The following is a 20176-nucleotide window of genomic DNA, read 5'->3' on the forward strand; positions in this document are numbered from 1 at the left end:
TTTTTTCTTGCTACTTTTTGCGTTATGCACAGAACTCTCTGTACTTTCTAATCATTTGTGCCTCTTCACCTTCTTTACCATACATAAGCAGTTATTTCAGTAGCAAAAACTTTCATCATTTCATTTTTTTTCGTGACAGCACAGTTTAGAAAACTTTTTGTCGGGAACTACATTTAAATATAGTAAAAGTACCTTCCGTGTATTTTCGTTAAAAAGATATGTTATAAATTATTATTGAAGCATTAACAGGACCTCGGCAATAATAAGCTTCGTCCAACTTTTTATTGCCTTCAATTTCGGATTTATTTTAAAAATTATTAATTTTTTTTTTAAATCGGCAGGAAAATGCGCTAAGTATAGAGGAAGGAATACCGTTAAAACTGCTTCAACATAACCTCATTTTAATTTAATATTCATTTTGACAACTCACCTTAGCCGAGTGTTTATCCCATTATGTTATGCCATATCATTTTTTATCACTTCATGTGAATGCCGTTATATGATTTCAATATTTTTGTGTTAAAAATAACCATTGCATGCATAAATCACATCCAACCCTGCTGCATTGTGTGCGCGTGTATGTTTTACTAACACTGCTCCAAACGATATTCTCATTGCAATTTTCTATTACGGTTCCAGGATGTGTCTACGGATGGTTCGCCCAAGAAAGACAAGAAGAAGAAGAAGGGTCTTAGGACACCATCGTTCTTGAAGAAGAAGAAGGAAAAGAAGAAGGCCGAAGCTTAAGTTGAGCACGAGCAACTGTTAAAGGCAGCGTAACAGAAATAAGAAAAGTAACAAAAATAAAAAAACAGAGCAACTAAATTAATGCAGCTACGTAAAAAGAGTGTGGATGAAATAAGGACGAAGCAATGATGCGAGTATAAACGTGCAGCTTATACATACAATATATAAGAAAATAAAGATTAAAGCAAAACATGATAATATAAAATTTTAAATCGTTGAAATATGAAAATATGACTACAACAAATTATATAAATCATTTAAGCAAATATCATGCAACAACAAAAAGAGAGAAAATTTGCATTTGAAACAAATAACAAAAAAGGAACAACAAATACACGATTTAGAAGCAAAAGCATACAACAGTTGATGCACGAAGAACCAGCGAACATTTAACATACTTATATAACGGTAAAGCAAATAATTAAAATACATTTAAGCGACAAAGCGATAAGGGGCAACGCCGACAGCAAAAGTAACAAACAAAGGATAATTAAGATATTAATTGAAAACAACAAACATTTTATTAATTGAGGCAAAATGCAAATTTATTAATGGCAGGACAATGGAGAGCAGCTCTTTAATTATATATATATAAAAAAAAGTAAAATTATATGTATATTAAATTTAAGGACAACAGTAAAAAACAAATCCAATGTAATGCATAAATTATAAATTTTCAGATATATGACAAACAACAACAAACATGATGATAATTATTTTTATTATTGCAAACAAACGAAACAAAAATATGCGTATTAAATAAAAACAAGAAAAAATATTTAGAACACACAACACCTTTTTTATAATAAATAAATATAGACGTTTATATATGAAAACATAAATTGCAAAGAAATTTAGATTTATAATAAAATGAAGAATCATTGAAATATGTCAGGTAGGACAAAAAATTAATTAAATTAAATAAAGCTTTTGTGTTGATAGACGTATACATGTAAACTAGGCGACGATTGGCGGCGTTTAAGCGAAGTGCATTAGTTGGAAGTGAGAAAATAGTGTTTGTATGTATGTATGTAGAACAAGATTTGGCGCGAACAGTTAGGAAGATATAAAATTCCTGCTTGCAAAGTGTAGATGGAAAATATTTGAAACATAGCATTTATTAATTTAATAAATTATGAAAATATAAACAAGTTTGTTCAACGTCTAACTCAAAATTTAAATTATTAATAAAAATAACATGAAATATTACCGAAACTAACTTGTAAGAAAGACTTTTTCGTTTTTTGAGGCGTGTAAAATATATTAAAATTACATTTTTTAAATTGCAATGCAATTGTGTGCAGTACACCGAATAAAATTTTATTACTTTATCTATGTACTATTTATTCGACTTAAAGGCAGGCAGGCTGTTATCAAAGAAAGTTGTGGTAAAAATAAAATATACTTGATAAACATAAAGACACTCACACAAATTTGTTTTAGTAGCAGTATTATTTTTTATCATAAATCTGCAATCAGGCATATTACTGTGTGTATTATGTTATCTAACTAAAAACGCAAAACAAGCTAAATTCCTTCTATAAGTTGCGTAGCGTGTGAAAATCGAATTTTTGCAAAATAGCTTTTTTATTGTTTTTGTTAAAATTTAAATTTACTACCAGCGTGCTAAAAAGGTTAGCTGTGAAATTAACTTGGGAGTCCTTAATAATTATATTTTTATTTACTATATACTTCAGACTATGTTTACTATTACTTAAGAAATTCATATTGAATGAAAAATACTTCAGTTAACATTAGAATGTGGACCTATCGTTGTTTTAGCAACATATCAAGTAAAATGTTTGAGCAAAACTGCTGGAAAACAGACTTACATCTGTTGCACCTATATATGGATTTGTTAAAGATTCGCATCATTAATTTCTTCAATTAAAGCTGTTTATCAGCTTAAATTTTCAGACATTTGAGAATCAGCTATATATCGTCACCTGAAATGCAAAATAACGTATCCAAAAAATTCGAAATTGAGTGTCTTATTGATTATGATTCACTACTTCAAATTACAACTATAATATTACAGATGTCCAACATTTTCAGGTTCTGCGCTCAGATATAAACCAGTTTTAACCAATATTAAAATTTTTTTTTCACTCATATGCCATTTTATGTCGTGTTTAATTCATGCCACTGTAAATTTCCGAAAATGTTACGTTATTTTGCATTTCAGGTGACGATATGTACGCATGTACATAATTGTTATCGTAAGAAGTTTTGTGCTTAAAACATACAACCAAAAACGTACTAAAAATGTTTATAAGATTATGTATGACTTTTTCAAGTTTTAAAATTCGATTTTAATGAATTTTAACTCTTTAAAATTTTACACTCAGTATAAGGCAAACAGTGCAAAGCATTAGGCTCGATTGGAATTCGAGGTCGGTGGCTGGAACTATTAAAAAATATTTTTGTTGCAATAAATACAAAATTAACAGATATGCACTTTTAGTTAGGTAGTAGTGTCTACAATTTACCACCAACAAAAAGTTACATAACATACCACCATCAAAGAAAATTAACTGCACATCGCGCTTCAATGCAAACTCATACAGCGAAAAATTAAAAAAAAAAATATAATTACATAAAATTTTAAATTAAAAAATTATTAAAATTACCAAGAAATATCGCAAACGTAAAATGTATAAAAGATATAAAAATAAACTTATACTTCTAAACTTTATATGTAATAGTTCCACACACACACACACAAACACAAAAATAAAATACATAAAAATATAAATAAAATATATTTAATAAACTGCCATAGCGTGTAAAATATTAGCAACAAAGGAAATCAAATACTTTTACTCATACAAACACAACTAAAAATTAAAAAAATCGATAATATACAAAATATGAAATATAATTTTTGCTTAAATAAAAAAAATTGAGAAATAATGTGCTAAAAGAGCTTTAAAACTTTAATGCGGTGGAAAATATATTCTAGGCTAAAGCAGTTTGCAGTAAGTAGTTATCACAGTTTGCTATTACTACAGTTTATTTCAACGAAATTGATCTTTTTTAGATCCGCTGCACAAAGCTTTTATTGTGAGCATAATTATGAATAAGCTTTAATTGTATAAACATTTTGTTACTTTGGCAAATAATGACTTATAAACTCAATTTTTTTGCTTCCAAACTTTTGTAGTGCATTGTGTGTTCTGCGAAATATGCAGATAAAACTTTTTTTCTAAAAATATAATTTTCTATAAAATACAGATAATAAAAATATTATTTTCTGTAAAATCAAAATCAAATTTACTCTTGCTACACATTACCTTGTAACATAAATGTTTACACACGCTTTTGAGGTTATTATTTCGTGTAGAATTTCATTTAACTTGGAACTTAATGCATTTGATGTTATTCGTTCTACATTTTTGCATATGTTTCATAGCCCATCACCGTAGTATTTTTTCAAAAATAGTTTATATATATATATAAAAAAAAAATATTTAATATTCATGTTCTCACATAGAATGCACTTCGTCTTTGGCGCCGCATGTGTTTTGTTTGTTTCTCCGATTTTTCATTAATTTTTCTAAATTTAAAATGTTGTGTTTTATTTCAAATTTAATGGCAAACAACTACAAGTATGTTTTATGACAAAGCAATGAATTAAATTATTTAAAAATAAAGCAATTTAGCAGCTACAAAATATTATAATAAATTTATTATGTTAAAACGAAAAACAAAAAATATTCCGCTGGCAATTTTTATTGTAATATTTTAATACATAAGTCTTATGTTATATATTATATATGAAAATCATACACATATATATACATATACACATTAAACGGATGCAATGTACGCATTTTATATAATGCTTATTAATGATTTATTTTTCTTTGATAGAAAACTACAGAAATGTATACGTATTGTTTGTTTATTTTTTTCTTTTATTTTATTTTATTTTTTGTTTTTTTGTTATTTTGAAAAGCTAAGTTTTAGGACTGTCGCGTGATTGTTAAATATATTTTGTTTATCATTTGCAGTTGTGTTTTTAGTGATTTTAATAACTCTGTGCACATGAACATTTTTTTGTTATTATTGTGGTATTTCAACATAGTTTTGATTGTATAGGAAAATATTTGAAAGCTAGGCTTAGTGGAATATTGAAAAAAAAATAATAATAAAATTGCAAACAAACGTAAGGCAGGTTACCAAAAACATCACATAACACAACAATTCGAAGAGGTGTTGGTAATTTTTATGCGGACTTTTAAAAGCTTAATAATTTAAATAAATATTTAAAAGTACCACCATCCATACGCTATTTTTATTAATATTGTTTAATAATTCACTAGTTCGCATGTTAAAATTGAAATTGCACCTCATACATACAGAAGCATATTTCTAACAATTTTTTGCACCACAAGCAAAAAATATCAAATGTATTGCTTAGAAATAATGAAACCAACATTCTGTAGCAAGAATATATTAATTACTTAACCTAGTTTGTTTTTGTGACCCTTATTCAAAATATTCAAAACTATTTTTTTTTACTCTAGCAAAGTTGAAATAAGCTTTTCACTTTACACACAACTGCAAATAATTACAAAAGAAAGCATAAATTAACATTATAAGTGCATTACACTTAAAAAATTAAATGCAAATGCACGCAAAATTCACAATAATCTTTAACAACACTATTTTGCGTTAAATATTTAGCTATTATATACAAATAATAAATTTATAAAAATAATTATACGCCTATGAAAGAATTGCATTATATTAAGAAAAAGTGAATAAAAATTTATATAATTGTACAAAAAGTTTACAATTCAAAATATTTGGCTTTGTATGCTTCATTAATGAAAAAACACCAGTTTAATATTGCATGAGCACCATACTTACTGTCTCACTAACAATTAAAAAAAATTAAAGGTAAGTACTAAAATCTGGCATAGTTTTTAAAGAAATTTGACTAAAATTATGCAAAATTTAACAAATAGCAATATCCCTGAAATTGAAATATTTCTTCAGATGCAGTAAGACTTCGACATAACAAACCCTGAAAGGTTTAATCGACAATATTGCAGTCTCATGAAATTTAGCAAACTTTAAATATATTAGGATCTAAAGTTCAAATTGTGAAGAAGGTGTTGAAAACATCTAGAGAAAAGCTTAAAAATTAAAAATTTATTTTGCATTGTTATGGCATCTTGTAGAGAGTAAATTTCATATTGAGAAAGATCAAGTAGCAGTAGAAATGATTACTGAGAAACAAAAAAGTTGTAATTCGGGTGTTAGTTACCTTAAAAATATCACAATGGAAAATAAGAAATCTTAGGGATATGGTGCTATCAGATGAAAAAAAAACATCATTTTCGCATATTTCATTACAAAACTTTATTATGACATTGAAAATAGTTCATTTTTAGTCAATAATCCATTTATAATATTATATATACCATAAAAATAATGAAATGACAAATCCGGCCTCCTTTGATGTGGCGAATTCGAGCGATGACTCTCGTTTTGTGTTTAGCCCAAAAATCAGTCACAACGGCCAAGTGGCATTTCTTATGATTGTTGGACTCTTACTTCACTTTAATTTCTGAGAGACTTTAAAGCGATTTTTTAGGATTCGGCTAATTTATGGAATGCCATTCGCTAGATTGCTGGACAGTTTCGACGTCATATTCATTGACCCAGTCTCCTGTCAACAGTAGTAATGCGTCAATAAAAACTTTTAAATGAATGATTGAAAGTATATTTTTAACATTTAAGGGGTTAGGGGTAGTCAGAGGAACGAAAAAATGACAATTTTCAGTATTTTTTTGCTATTAAATCGTGTTATTTTACTAAAGTAGTAATATGGCATTATGATATTATGTGTTGACTTGAAGTCACAAAAATTTCAAAAAAAAAATATTAATTTCCAAAGTTATAGTTGTTTGTGTTGACCCTGTTCCAAAAAAGGTACTTGCGGTGACAACCATAAGTCCTTGGAGATTCATCTAAAATCAATCAGACAAAAAAATTAGTTTTATAAATAGATAACCCTGGGCCTGATCGAAGAATTTTTTGTTTTTTCAAAAATTAACAAAATGGCGGCCTCAGGAAATTTTTTTCTAAATTTTTGGGAAAAAATCAACGTTAGTTAATTGGTTTTAAAAAATCGAAATTTTTGAAAAAATAAAAATCCTTCTATCAGGCCCGAGTTTATTATGTATTCTAAAAGATGTATAAATTTCATTAAATTCTACTGAGCGGTTTTCGAGTTACAGTTGTCACCAGTTCAAAAAACATAGTTTTGAGAAAAACGCGTTTAAAGTTTCACACTAGCGCTTTGAAGTGCTCGAGCTCTCTTTGTTATTTGTCGAATAACTCAAAAACTAATTATCGGATCAACGTGAAATTTTCAGATAATATTTTTAAGATATTACACTTAACGAAAATGCAAAAAAAAATTAATTTTTTGTAAATTCTGACTACCCCTATCTCCTTAAGTTTAGGATCTCAAGAAATGTAAAAACTTCATAAAAAAACGCTTAAGAAATGGTCAAGAAAATTTATCGCAGGAAAATCTAGTACTAATTTTTAATACATATTTTCAATAAAATGCGAATATGGCAACGCTGTTCTTGCGAAAAAACGTGAAATCAATTATTTCTTGAAGGAAATTCAAAGTAATTGTCAAATTCATCCTAAATTAGTTAAAATCATTATTATGATACATAGTTGTATAAAACTTACCAATCATCAACCACATTCCTTAAATCACAAGGAAAATGTTTATATACTTAGAGTGGCCATACACGACACACATGTGCGTGCGATCGGTATGCCTGTGATTGTTTACTCGTGTATGGGCAGGGATAATGGGATGCCCAACTTATTCCAGCGTGAAAGCGCCTCAAAATGAGCGTTTTTTATAACATTTGCCAATGTGGCCACATCGAATAAAATAAGAATTTTTGGGCATTTAAATTAAAACACCCAACATTTGATTGATTGATTAATACGAGGAATGCACCGCGACCTTTGGTCTATTGTGCCCTCTCCTAACCCACATAGACTCACCTAGCCCCAGCGCATCGATGAAGTTCAATAGACTTCTGGGCGCTAGTGAGGCTATGCGATCCCTATCCGGAAGCATTGATCCGAGGGCCTTAGTCCTGCGTCTACAGACTGCTGTGCAGTGAATCAGCAGGTGCTCCGGGGTTTCAGGCTCCAAGTCGCAGAACCGGCAGTTAATGCAAGAGGATAGGCCCATGTTGTACAGGTGCCTATTCAACTCCTGGGGAGGTTTATTATAACCTTGAACCTGCTTAGATTGTATCCTTCCATTAGCAACTTGGCATGTCTCATACCACGCGTTTGCCGCCAATGCTCCCCTCTGCCCACTCCTTCTTCCCTGCGAAGTAGCTCCTTTATGGTATGTGGGCCTACCCCAATAAAGGGTTCCGGTCCCACCATCTTGGTGGAGGCTGCGGAGCGGGCTAGCTCATCCGCCAGTTCATTACCGGCTATACCTCTGTGCCCAGGCACCCAGATTACGTGTACCTGGTTACGTTCTGCAAAGCTGTTCAGCCTCTCCCTGCACTCCTGCACTAATAGCGATTTGATTTCGTAAGAAGAGATCGCTTTTAGCGCCGCTTGGCTATCGCTGAGAATGGCTATTCTCTCATTGCGATAGTTGCGATGGAGGTTTATTTCTATACACCGACTTATGGCAAAAACTTCTGCCTGGAAAATGCTTGGGAACTCTCCCATGGGTATGGAGAGCTTAGTGCGTGGGCCCGCGATCCCCGCACCGATTCCCTCCGACATTTTCGATCCGTCGGTGTACCACCTTAGCGTACTATTCCTCAGCATCAGTTCGAGGTTGGAATCATTCCACTCGTCTTTGTTGCCGAGGGTGACCTTAAACTTCTTCTGGAAGTTAACTGTTTTGGTAGTGCTGTCCCTCGGGAGGAGGGCTGATGGTACATCGCCACTTATCTTTTCCATCCTCTGGGACGAGATTACCCTACCTTTGCCCCACCCCTCTGCCGTTATTTGCAGAATTGTATGCTTGGCTACCTGACCGATAACCAAATGAAGCGGAGTAAGCTCCGTCAGAACCTCCAGTGCTGCCGTTGGACAGGTACGCATTGCGCCCGTCATGCACACAGACTAGCCGTTGCAGCTTCGATAGCTTGGTCTTAACCGAAGTCTGCGACGCTATTGAGGCCCAGGCCACCGCCCCGTATGTGATTATTGGTCGCACTATCATGGTGTACAACCACCTGAGGATCCTTGGCTTACAGCCCCAGGACTTGCCCGCCAGCCGGTTGCACACCATTAAAGCTTTTGTTGCCTTGACCAGGGTCAGGTTTACATGCTGATTCCACCGCAACGTAGAGTCTAGCATTAACCCTAGGTAGGCTATGTTTGTAAATGCATCATGACTTGCAGCATAAGCAACAGTAGCAACACTGCAAGTTTGACGTTTGATACTTCTTATACAATTTTTGACAATTTGCAAACACATTTGTTTGCATTTTTGAACGCGTATAGTACTAAAATGGAAATTTTGCTGAATCTAACACTAGACGAAATTTGTGAGCAAAGAAATGATAGATTTTCTTTAAATTTAAGAAAAAGAAGGGTATTGAAGTCAAAAAAAAAAATTTGTAGGTACAAATGTTTGTCTTTTAAAAGACAAAGTATTTATAGAACAAATTTTTAAGAAACAGTTTAAAATTTTAAATTATATTGAAGCTTCGAGCATTAAAGCCACACTTGTGCTATCTTACACAATTTTATCATAAATAAGGGAGGTTATTCTGAACATATTAACGATGCAATAACACATGCCGATATGGAAACCAACAATGAAATCGAAGGAATTCAAGATGCCCCCGTTGATTCAGATGATATCAATGGAATAGATAGAAGAAACTATTTTACCACTATGTTTTCATCATAAAAAATTTACTTTACCTCACCTTATTTGAATAATTTTTTTATTACTTTTTTGATGAACTTCATTTTAATTTTTATTGTTTTCATTTACATTTTTAACTTCGGTCACAACTTTCTTCCACAAAACATTTTTTTTTCCTTCTACCCGATTTAAACTCGTCCTCCATATTCTACCGTACTCTCAGCAATAACTGTGTCTCCGCATTACTGAGATTTTTACTAAAAATTTAAAAATAATTATTTATACAATTACTATTAACATAATTTAACTAACTTTCAATACAAAAATTAAAATAAAACAGTTTTGCACTTACTTTTCGTCAGACATCGTAGTTAAATGCAGTAAACAATTTTTTGATAGAAATTATGAGTGACAGCTGATAGAAGTGTTGTCTTTTTGAACGCTTGATTATTGCAGTGCTGCAATATTGGCATTTCTGAACGTTCTGTTTGTTATGCAATCGTCATGATGCGCGTCATGATGCATTTACGAACATAGCCGTATTTGACACTTCCGGTCATTCCTATCTCTCTGCCCCCAAGTGTAAGGTTCCTGAGACCGGGTAAGGACCTGCGTCTCGTAAATGGGACTACGGTCGTCTTGGAGGGATTGATGTTTAATTCAACCTCTTTACACCACATCTTCGCCAGGTTTAGACCTCTTTGTATTAGGTCACAAAGAGTATCTTCGTATTTGCCTCTTGCTATAATTATAATGTCGTCCGCATACCCTTGGCAGCGGATCCCATTGTTCGTTAGCAGTACTAACAGGTCGTCTACAACTAGACTCCAGGGGTGATAACACACCTCCCTGTGGGCAGCGTCTTGTTGTGCCAAGACGAATCCTCTAGTCACCTACTGTGGTCTCAGCAACTCTGGTACGCAATACAGATTCAATCCATCTGCGCACCGGTGCTGCCACTTTCCTTTTCTCCAGTGCCTTGGCTACACTTTTATGAGGCGTGTTGTCAAAGGCACCTTCGATGTCTAAGAACGCGCAAAGCATCACCTCTCCATGCTCCAGTGAACTCTCTATTTCAGAGGTTATCTGGTACAGAGCAGTGTTAGTGGATCTACCCGCTCTGTAGACGTGCTGAGCCGCATGCAGGGGTGCTCTCTTCAGCACTGTTGACCTTATTTCATGGTCCACGATCTTCTCCATGGTTTTTAGTAGGAAAGACGTTAGACTGATTGGCCTGAAGGATTTCGCCAATGAGTAGTCTTTCCTACCCACCTTGGGTATGAAGATCACCTTCGATGCCCTCCATACTTCAGGGATGAACGCCAATGCGAGGCTTTCCCTCAGCAGCCGAATCAGGTGAGGCAGTAAATGCTGCTCCCCCTGTTGTAACAGCGCTGGAAAAATACCATCCACTCCTGGAGACTTGAATCTCTCAAACGAGGCCATTGCCCACCGGATCGAGTCCGCCGTAAAAAGCCGTTTGGCGGTACTCCAATCCTCGCGGGATGGCCTGTGTTCGATCATAGGTAGACAGTGGTCTTCCCGAACCGTCTCCGGGAAGTGCGCCCGCAGAAGCTCCGTCGCTCTGTCCTCTGCGCTGGTCGTGAATGTCCCATCTCCTCTTTTGATTGCTAATACTGCGTCGTTGGTGCCTCTGGTCAGAGCTTTATGCAGCCGGGCCGCCTCTGGCGTTGAGGTAACGTTCTCGCAGAATCTCCTGAAGCCAGCCTGCTTTGCAGACCTGATCTCCTTATTGTATAAAGTGAGATAGCTCCTATATTCCTCCCAGACCCCCGTACGCTTCGCTTTGTTGAATAGTCTGCGTACTTTTTTCCGGAGGTCTGATAGTTTCCTGGACCACCAGGGACTGTTTCGCCTGTCTGTGGTCATTTGTAGGGGGCAGCTGCCATGATAAGCGTTAATGACAGACTCGTTTAGCTTAGATAGCCTAATCTCCAAGCCTGGGCCTGACACGCTGTTATCGGTCTGCTCCCCCCTGCCCAATTCCTCACCTAGTATAATCCTGAAGGCATCCCAGTCCGCCTTCCGAGGGTTGCGCCTGGGGGGGAGTTTCCTGACCTCTGCCCTTAGCGTGAACCTTAAAATCCTGTGGTCTGACAAGGAGGGCTCCGTAGAGACTCTCCATTGCGAGACCAATCCATTTGCAGGCTCATTGCTCAAGGTGAGGTCCAGCACCTCCCTCCTGTTAATAGTTACGAAAGTGGGTTCACACCCTACATTTTCAATCGCTAAATTACTGCCTAAAACATATTCTAATAGGGACTCACCTCTCGCGTTGCAGTCGGTGCTGCCCCATTCTGTGTGGTGAGCGTTAGCATCGCAGCCGATGATGAGGGGGAGCTTGTGCCGTTTGCAGTGTTCTACCAGCCTTTCCACCGCCTCCGGGGGCGCCGTTGCTGTCTTTCCTGGAAAGTATGCTGAGGCCAGGACGAGGTCTTTGCCCTCAGTATCCCTGGCCTGTACCGCCACCAAGTCCTGTGTCAGAAACTCTGAAATGCAAAAGAAATCAATATTGCTTCTGACAACTATACACGTCCTAGGCCTCTCGCTAGAGAGGTCCCAGATTACCTTATTTGCCTCCGTCTTGAGGCCCTTTATCTCTCCCTTATAGACCCAAGGCTCTTGGATCAGCAGTGCGCCCAGTTTCTCCGCAGTGAGCCTGCTTGTAATGACAGCTGAGGCTGCCGCCGCATGATGCAGGTTCACTTCGGCAATTTCCATGACGTCGGCCATCATAGAATGGGCTCGAGGAGGGAGAGATCCTCTACCCCGCCGTTGTTGTTGTTTTAACGGAAATCTAATCCCCGTTGAGATGGTAAATGTCATTTGTGTTGTCGTCGATGTCATCTAACGGTAGGCCCAAGAAACGTGCTGTTTCGACGGGGTCGGACCAAAGGGAGAAGGGTGTTAGATGGGTGGGGTTTGTGGGGCATGCAAAGAGGTGGTCAGTATTATGCGGAGACTCGTTGCATGCAGGACATACGTCGGGTATGTCAGGGTCTATTCTGGATAAGTAGGAGTTTAACCTGCTACAGTATCCAGAACGAAGTTGCGCAAGGGTCACACGCGTTTCTCACGGCAGCTGGAGCTCTTCGTCTGCGATGGGTGGTGGTTTAACTCCAAGAACGCCATTCACGGGAAGGGAGTCGGTGAAGGTGTTAATGGCTCCGCTGTGAATGGCGGTCAGTACCTGTCTGAAGTTAGTTGCGTCCGAAGTCCGGTCGGCGTACTGTACGACGTCGTCGACGTAATCCAGGAATGACCTTTTGATGCTCCTAGGAGGCGGTTCCGCTCCAAGCAGATGACTGCAGGGGTGATTTCTGCGAAAGCATCCCAGCAGGAACTGCCTGGAGAGGAGTTCATTATGCTCCTTAACTGGGAGCATAAGCGTCTCACTGTGTAGGTGTTCAATGGGAGACATCAAAAGGCATCCTGTAGTGGTCCGGAGTGCAGTGTTCTGACAAGTCTGTAGTTTCCTCATCTGCGTACCACTGCATCCAGGCGACCATATGGGGGCTGCGTAATTGAGGACCGGCCGGCCGATTGCCTTGTAAGTTGCCAACAACGTTTCTTTGTCTTTTCCCCATGTGCTGCCGGCTAGCGACTTGAGGATTTTGTTGCGGCTCTGTACTTTGGCGATAATCGCGGTCGTATGAGGAGAGAAGGAGCATAGACTGTCGAATGTTACACCTAAAATCTTAGGGTTGTTGACAGTCGGAATTTTGACGCCGTCGACTGCAATGTTAAGCTCAAGTCTATACTCCTTCGTCCAGTTTGTGAATATGGTCGCAGTGGATTTGGTGGGGGAAAGTGTGAGATTTCGTGCAGTGAGGAAACGAGAAAGGTCGGAGAGGTAGCTGTTTACCTTCGAACACATGCCATCGATTCCATTGCCCGACGCCAATATCGTGCAGTCATCAGCGCACGAGGTTATGGAAACTCCTTCTGGTGGTTGTGGGAGTTTCGAGATGTAGAAGTTAAACAGTAGTGGGGAGAGGACACCACCCTGCGGAACCCCTGTTTAATTCTTCTCAGTTTAGATGTTTTACCTCGAAATAGTACGGATGACTGGCGACCGCTCAGATAGTTCATGGTCCACCTCTTTAGCCCTGGAGGGAGCGTAGTTGTTTCGATGTCCTGCAGTAGCGTTGTGTGATTGACCGTGTCAAACGCTTTTGACAGGTCCAACGCTACGAGGATCGTTCTTTCGCAGGGTGGTTTCTGGTTGAGGCCACGAACTATCTGGGCGTTTATGACGCTAAGTGCTGTGGTGGTGCTGTGCACTTTTCGGAATCCATGCTGGTGGTTGGCTAGGCTCAGGTGGTGAGTGAAGGTCGGGAGTAGCAAGGCCTCAAGTGTCTTCACTACTGGGGAGAGGAGAGTTATCGGTCGATAAGATTCCCCTTTGTTGGCGGGTTTCCCAGGTTTCAGTAGTGGGACCACTCTTCCGACTTTCCACACATCGGGTATTTGAAGAGTGGTCAGCGACAGATTGAGGACCTTGGTGAGATATCCTACTCCCGTCGAGCCTAGATGCTTTAGCATTAGCATGTTGATTCCATCAGGGCCAATGGATTTAGATGATTTAGCTTTTTTGATGGCACCCTGAACCTCCTCATCGGTGAAAGTAAGTGGCGCGCCTTCGTTTGGCATTTTGCGCAGCCGTCGGTTAACACATCGTTTAGCTTTGTCTACCGAAGGGTGCAGTGTAAATTGCCGGCTAAAATAGCTCGCGCACTTCTTCGGGTCCGAAGAGGCATGACCATTGAATTGAACTTCAACTCGGTCGTCTTGTCTCTTCGGGTTAGACAGAGCTTTGACAGTAGCCCAAAGCTTACTCACTCCGGTGGAGAGGTTACAGGACTTCAGGTGCTCTATCCATTTCGTCCGCTTATGTTGGTTTACCATTCGCCGAATCTCCAAATTGAGATCCCTTATTCGGGGATCCCCGGGATCGGCATGGCGTAAGGTGTCGCGCTCATTAGCTAAAACGGCTGCTTCGGCTGGGAAATTGGGGCGGATTTCCGCGATTCTTCCAGCCGGGATGAAGCGAGCGGTAGCTGCTGCGATCACCTTGCGGAATTGACGTTCGCCAACGCATACGTCCATAGGAATAGGTAGAGCTTTGAAGGTGCTCTCAGTAAATTCTGTGAAGCCGACCCAATTAGCTTTGTTAAAGTTAAAGTAGGTGCGGTTGTCCACAGAAAATAATCGGGAGGCTTCTCGATCGAGATAATTATGGGCAGATGGTCTGATGCGAGAGTTAGCATAGGTCGCCAGGTTATGCTGTTTATCAGACCACCGCTAGCAATGGTAATATCCGGCGAGCTATTACAGGTGCCCATAACTCTGGTGGGGCCTTCGTCATTCATTGTGCAGAATGTCGAATCGTCAATCTGTTCCGCCAGCTCCATCCCCCTACGGTCATTTGACAGGCAGGAATGCCAAAGATCGTGGTGCGCGTTAAAGTCGCCTAGTACCAAACGGTTTTCACCACGAAGTAGCGCACCTATATTCGGGTGATATCGTGTTGGGCAACATGTAACTGGAGGGATGTATATATTAAATATTTCGAGCTCGACATCGCCTGACCGGATAGCTATACCCTGACATTCTAGGGTAGTATCCCCGGGGTCGATGTCTACATCGATTAGACGATACTGCACGGTGTTGTGCAATATGAAAACTAGGCCACCACCATTATCTCGCTCGCGATCTTTACGTATAACGTTGAAACCTGCACAACTCAGAAGATCTGAGCGGCTGTTTAACTTGGTTTCTTGGACCGCAGCTATCGATAGACGTTCCCGATTCATAAGTGCAACTATCTCCTCGATCTTACTCTGGAGTCCGTTGCAGTTAAATTGAAGTAGCCGTAGAAAGTTGAGAGTCGCGGGTGTCCGTGGGTGATCCTGGGGGTGAGGGAGTGACGTGTGGGTGGAAGTTGTTGCAGCTGTAGTACCCGCAGGGGCGGTTGTCGCGCTGGGGTGTTAATAGGCGACGCCACTGTTGTGAGTTGCGGGGGCAGACTCCTGCAGCATGGGGCAACGTATGAGTCACTCCACTCACGTGTGGTGCGCAGGCCGGAACACCACCAGTACAAGAGTTGCACTTGACGGATGCCACGTCTACCCCGCCGTGAACCGCACTGCTGCCCATTACGACCCGCACCCAACATTTATTACGATTGCAAATTTTTATATACTGGACTTTTAATATATGGCGACATTTCACTACTTAATAAGATGAATTAACCCTGTTAGTTCTCAATTAATAAATGTTTTTAATCATTTGTAATTGAAAATTAATTATTCTATGCATCAAAAAGCAAAACGTTTCATGAAATATATTTAAATTTCGCATTTTCTTTGATTTAAATTTTTTTTTAATTTTTATTAGCGATCTTGAACGGCGGTAACAAATTCCTCAGTTCACATATATGTTTGGTATAATTTCAATCTGGCCGTTCCAGTCATTCCAATTGCAAAACGTCAAAACCTACCCAATCCAGTCAACTGTCAAAGTTCGGAAGGTGAGCGGTTCTCACATTTCCAGTGAGTTAAGAGCTGGATACGGACCTTTAAAACTGAATTTTTTCATTAAAAGAACAAAATTCTTGTTTTCAATGGCATGCGTTCTATTTCTTGTTTAATTTCATTTAAAAACATACATTTTAAGATATTTTCCAGAAAATTTTAACCTCGTTTTCAGAAAGCCGCTAATCTGAACAATTACGAAAATGATTACATGAAATGAAACAATGACCACATGATTACGCATGATGAATTAAACTTCGAAATTACCCTAATGTGAAGCAACTCTGCACGAAACGAATAAGTGGTAGCACTTTTACCGTTTTGCTTTCCTTTTTTTTATTACCCTTGGTTAACAGCTGATACTGTTGTTTTCTTCCCCCATTCGTCTGATTGAAAATTGTTTTGTGTTAATAATACATAGTCGAGTTTTTTCTGCCTTTGTTTTTCATACAGGCACGATTTCGACAAAGAGAATTACTGAAATAAATGAGTCATTTCTGTGGCTATTATCAGCTTAATACAGTTTCTGAAATACTTTCATTTTATTTAAAGTATAAAGCAAAAGTTCATAAGAGCACAGTTGTTTATAGGCAACAGTAAACTGCATACACATATAAAAATGTCACTAGTTTCCGATCAAGAATGGGAGGAGTATAAGGTAAAATATTCGTTATATTAGGCATACATAAGATACATAATATTTTAATACTTTTAGTCAAAGTTCAATAAAGTTTATTCTGATGATGCTGAGGATAAATTGCGCCGTGAACGGTACATTAAATCCAAGCAAATGGTGGAAGAACATAACAAAAAATACGAGAATGGCGAAGTTACATGGAAAATGGGTATAAACCACTTATCCGATTTAACAGAAGAGGAGTATTCGGTGCGTTGCGGTAAGAAGGTGACGCCACCCACATCCTCTTGAGTATTAATTATATATGTATGTATTTTTTTATCACTTCGAATATTTGTCATAAAACGGATTTTATATGTATGCTCTAAAATGTGTTTTGTAGCCTTCTTTATTGTAAAATGTTAAAAATATTAAACCATTGACAAACAAATCGAGCTATATGTATATTTTCATAATGTTGTAGGGCTTTAGTCAAATTAATTATTGAATATTAATCAATTAATAGTAATTAGTGTATAATTCATCAGCTTCAGTATGAACGTATAGCGGGCGGAACATGTTCCACACTATCATCTAAGGGTGTATCAATAACGGCACGGTATTTAATTCTAACTTCGCCCGTATCGCCACAAATCCAGGTAAGTGTGTGTTTGCGCCAATGTTCGTCGAACGAACACTTCTCTTGACATTCAATGGCTTCGCTGTAGTCCTACGCAGATATTCTCATGAGTAAAAATGAAATATTTGGAATCGTATAATTTTAAAACAAAAATTAAAATTTTTTTAGGTTGTGTGTGTAGCCTATGCTATTTATGTAAATATGTAGTATAATTCCTCATTTATTCAGAGCAGTTTGTTACTTACATATTCATCGATACGTTCTCTAAAGTCCTCACGCATATGAGATCCTCGAGACTCCTTGCGGTTTTCAGCAGCCACCATTGTACACATAGCATTCACCAGCAAATTTTGGAGCTCTAGTGTCTCAATCAGGTTGGAATTCCAAATTAAGGATCTAAAAAAAAAAATACATAAATGTTTATTACATATTACATTATTTGCTTACCTGTCTTCAGTGCGCACATCTTTGAAATCATTATAGATTTTAGTTAATTTCTTTACACCTTCCTGAAGGTTTGGTCCAATTCGAAAAACACCTGCATGCTGATGCATTGCCTTCTGCATTTCAAGGCGTAATGTGGCAGTGGTAATACTACCATTCGCATGAAGCAATTTGTCTAAATTTGCCACAGACATTTCGCCTGCATTCTGCAATATTCAATATTAACCGACATTTAGTATATGTATATAACAAAACTCACATCCTTCAGATTCGGTGCCGGACAGCCAGCTCGGTGATTTTCGGAAATATGTAAAGCGCAAGAGCGGCCGAAAACTAAGAGATCTAACAGTGAGTTAGCACCTAAACGATTTGCGCCATGTACATTACATGAAACTTCGCCACAAGCATACAAGCCAGCCACACTACGATCATTACCATCCATATCAATCGTTAATACTTGTCCACGATAATTCGTTGGTATACCACCCATGTTGTAATGTGCGGTAGGTATTACTGGTATAGATTCTTTAGTCGCATCTATTCCAAGAAAAATTTTAACCGTCTCTAAAATACCAGGCAGACGCGTGAGTAATTTTTCTCGTGGTAAATGATGTAATTGCAAGAAAATATGATCTTTATCGGGTCCTACACCACGTCCCTCCATAATTTCTATAGTCATTGAACGAGCCACCATATCACGAGGTGCTAAATCTTTTGCTTTCGGTGCATACTTTTCCATAAATCGTTCACCCTTTCCATTTACTAAGTAACCTCCTTCACCGCGACAACCTTCAGTGACAAGCACACCGGGACCATACATACCCGTTGGATGAAATTGTATGAATTCCATATCCTGTAGTGGCAGACCTTGTCGAGCGACCATTCCGTTTCCGTCGCCAGTATTGGTGTGGGCGGTAGTACAGGAAAAATACGTTCGTCCATAGCCACCTGTTGCTATTATAGTATTAAGTGCTCGAAAACGATGCAATGTCCCATCTTCTAAACAAATGGCAATAACACCACAGCAGGCGTAATTGTCAAAAATCAAGTCCAATACATAAAACTCAATAAAGTACTTAATATTGTAAGCAAGTGATTTGCCATAAAGCGTATGCAAGATGGCATGTCCTATACGATCGGCACATGCACAGGCGCGTCTTGCTCGTCCTTTACCGAAATTTGTGGTATGCCCCCCAAATGGTCGCTGATATATTTTACCATCCGCTGTGCGAGAAAAGGGTAAACCATCATTTTCAAGTTCTAAAATAGCGCGTGGTGCTTCTCGCGTCATATAATGTGCAGCATCTTGGTCGCCCAACCAGTCTGACCCTTTAACTGTGTCATAGAAATGCCAACGCCAATCATCTTCCATTTGATTACCTAGAGCGGCATTTACACCACCCTGCGCAGCGATGGTGTGGGATCGTGTTGGGAAAATTTTGCTAACAACGGCGGTTTTAAACCCTAATTCTACTAGAGTGGTTGCGGCACGTAAAGCGGAACCACCAGCGCCAACGATAACAGCGTCAAATGCATGGTCTACGACCGGGTAGGCTTTTGAAATACCCTTGTTTACTTTGGCATCTCCGCGTGTTTTACTGTCACAAGTTAATGCACGGATTGAGGATCTAGGCGTAGTCAAGGATGGGAACTGTAATCACAAATATATGACAATTTTAAATGCACGCATATAAGGAAGTATAATATAATTTCTGTAGCTTATATTGACCTCTATCAATACTTACCAATTTCCGTTTGTTCACACGTAACATAAATGGCAAATGTTTAAAAAGTCTCATATTTAAAACTATTAACAACAATAAAATTCAGGATACACACATAAATAACATTCGAACAAGTGTCAGATACTAAATTTTTTCATTACTTTCATATGACTTACGTTAAAAAGGTTCGTTTTTGCCAGTTTTCACAAGTAAAATTTCTTACCCTTTATATAAATCTTATTTTCACATTCAATTCATTCAGGTATATTTATCAGTAATAGATCAAATATGTTTTTTAGCTAATTTCCGTTTCTGGGTTTCCGTTCAACTACAGGGGTGTTAACTATTAAATACATGATAAAAGAACAAATAATATGTAATTTTCTCTGACATTTCGTATTTTTGTGGATATTTGTAACTAATCGAGTCACAAGATTTTTTGTAAAATTTGGTTAAATAGAAGCTTGACTTTATTATAAGCAGGAGCAAATGACTGGAATTAAAAAGCGTCTATTTGTGACACCCTGTGTCGGCGAAACATCATCTTCATTA

The 20176-nt window shown here is 37.8% G+C and overlaps 4 protein-coding genes and 1 long non-coding RNA gene across 9 annotated transcripts in view; 2 read left to right on the forward strand and 3 right to left on the reverse strand.

Annotated features, from left to right (window-relative positions):
- LOC126756224 (protein hu-li tai shao) overlaps positions 1–4895 on the forward strand; it is an 81583-nt gene extending 76688 nt beyond the window's left edge. For 4 of the 5 annotated variants that reach the window (XM_050469138.1, XM_050469139.1, XM_050469140.1 and 1 more), the window contains one exon: positions 640–4895. In XM_050469138.1, coding sequence (XP_050325095.1) covers positions 640–747 — 108 coding nt within the window. In that variant the 3' untranslated portion in view covers positions 748–4895. The remainder of the gene's footprint in view (positions 1–639) is intronic. The other variant, XR_007666560.1, reaches the window with a different exon arrangement.
- A 1197-nt stretch (positions 4896–6092) lies between these two features.
- On the reverse strand, positions 6093–7516 carry LOC126756269 (uncharacterized). Its single transcript, XR_007666565.1, has 2 exons — positions 7468–7516; positions 6093–6427 (listed from the first exon to the last, which is right to left on the reverse strand). It is a non-coding gene; the product is annotated as an uncharacterized LOC126756269 (long non-coding RNA).
- A 3436-nt stretch (positions 7517–10952) lies between these two features.
- LOC126755829 (uncharacterized) lies at positions 10953–12731 on the reverse strand. Its single transcript, XM_050468549.1, has 2 exons — positions 11932–12731; positions 10953–11023 (listed from the first exon to the last, which is right to left on the reverse strand). Exons 1-2 carry the CDS (start codon positions 12509–12511, stop codon positions 10953–10955), a joined length of 651 nt encoding a protein of 216 aa, XP_050324506.1. The 5' UTR covers positions 12512–12731.
- A 3833-nt stretch (positions 12732–16564) lies between these two features.
- Positions 16565–17267, forward strand: LOC126756265 (protein CTLA-2-beta). The gene is made up of 2 exons (XM_050469212.1): positions 16565–16858; positions 16916–17267. Exons 1-2 carry the CDS (start codon positions 16820–16822, stop codon positions 17126–17128), a joined length of 252 nt encoding a protein of 83 aa, XP_050325169.1. The 5' UTR covers positions 16565–16819; the 3' UTR covers positions 17129–17267.
- Positions 17268–17351: 84 nt separating this feature from the next.
- Positions 17352–19803, reverse strand: LOC126756238 (succinate dehydrogenase [ubiquinone] flavoprotein subunit, mitochondrial-like). The gene is made up of 5 exons (XM_050469165.1): positions 19646–19803; positions 18160–19551; positions 17904–18106; positions 17702–17852; positions 17352–17546 (listed from the first exon to the last, which is right to left on the reverse strand). The coding sequence occupies exons 1-5, from the start codon at positions 19697–19699 to the stop codon at positions 17367–17369; spliced, it is 1980 nt and encodes a 659-aa protein (XP_050325122.1). The 5' UTR covers positions 19700–19803; the 3' UTR covers positions 17352–17366.
- Between the last annotated feature and the right edge of the window lie 373 nt (positions 19804–20176).

The sequence above is a fragment of the Bactrocera neohumeralis genome, chromosome 4, assembly GCF_024586455.1.
Source record: "Bactrocera neohumeralis isolate Rockhampton chromosome 4, APGP_CSIRO_Bneo_wtdbg2-racon-allhic-juicebox.fasta_v2, whole genome shotgun sequence".
NCBI classification, from domain to species: Eukaryota; Metazoa; Arthropoda; class Insecta; order Diptera; family Tephritidae; genus Bactrocera; species Bactrocera neohumeralis.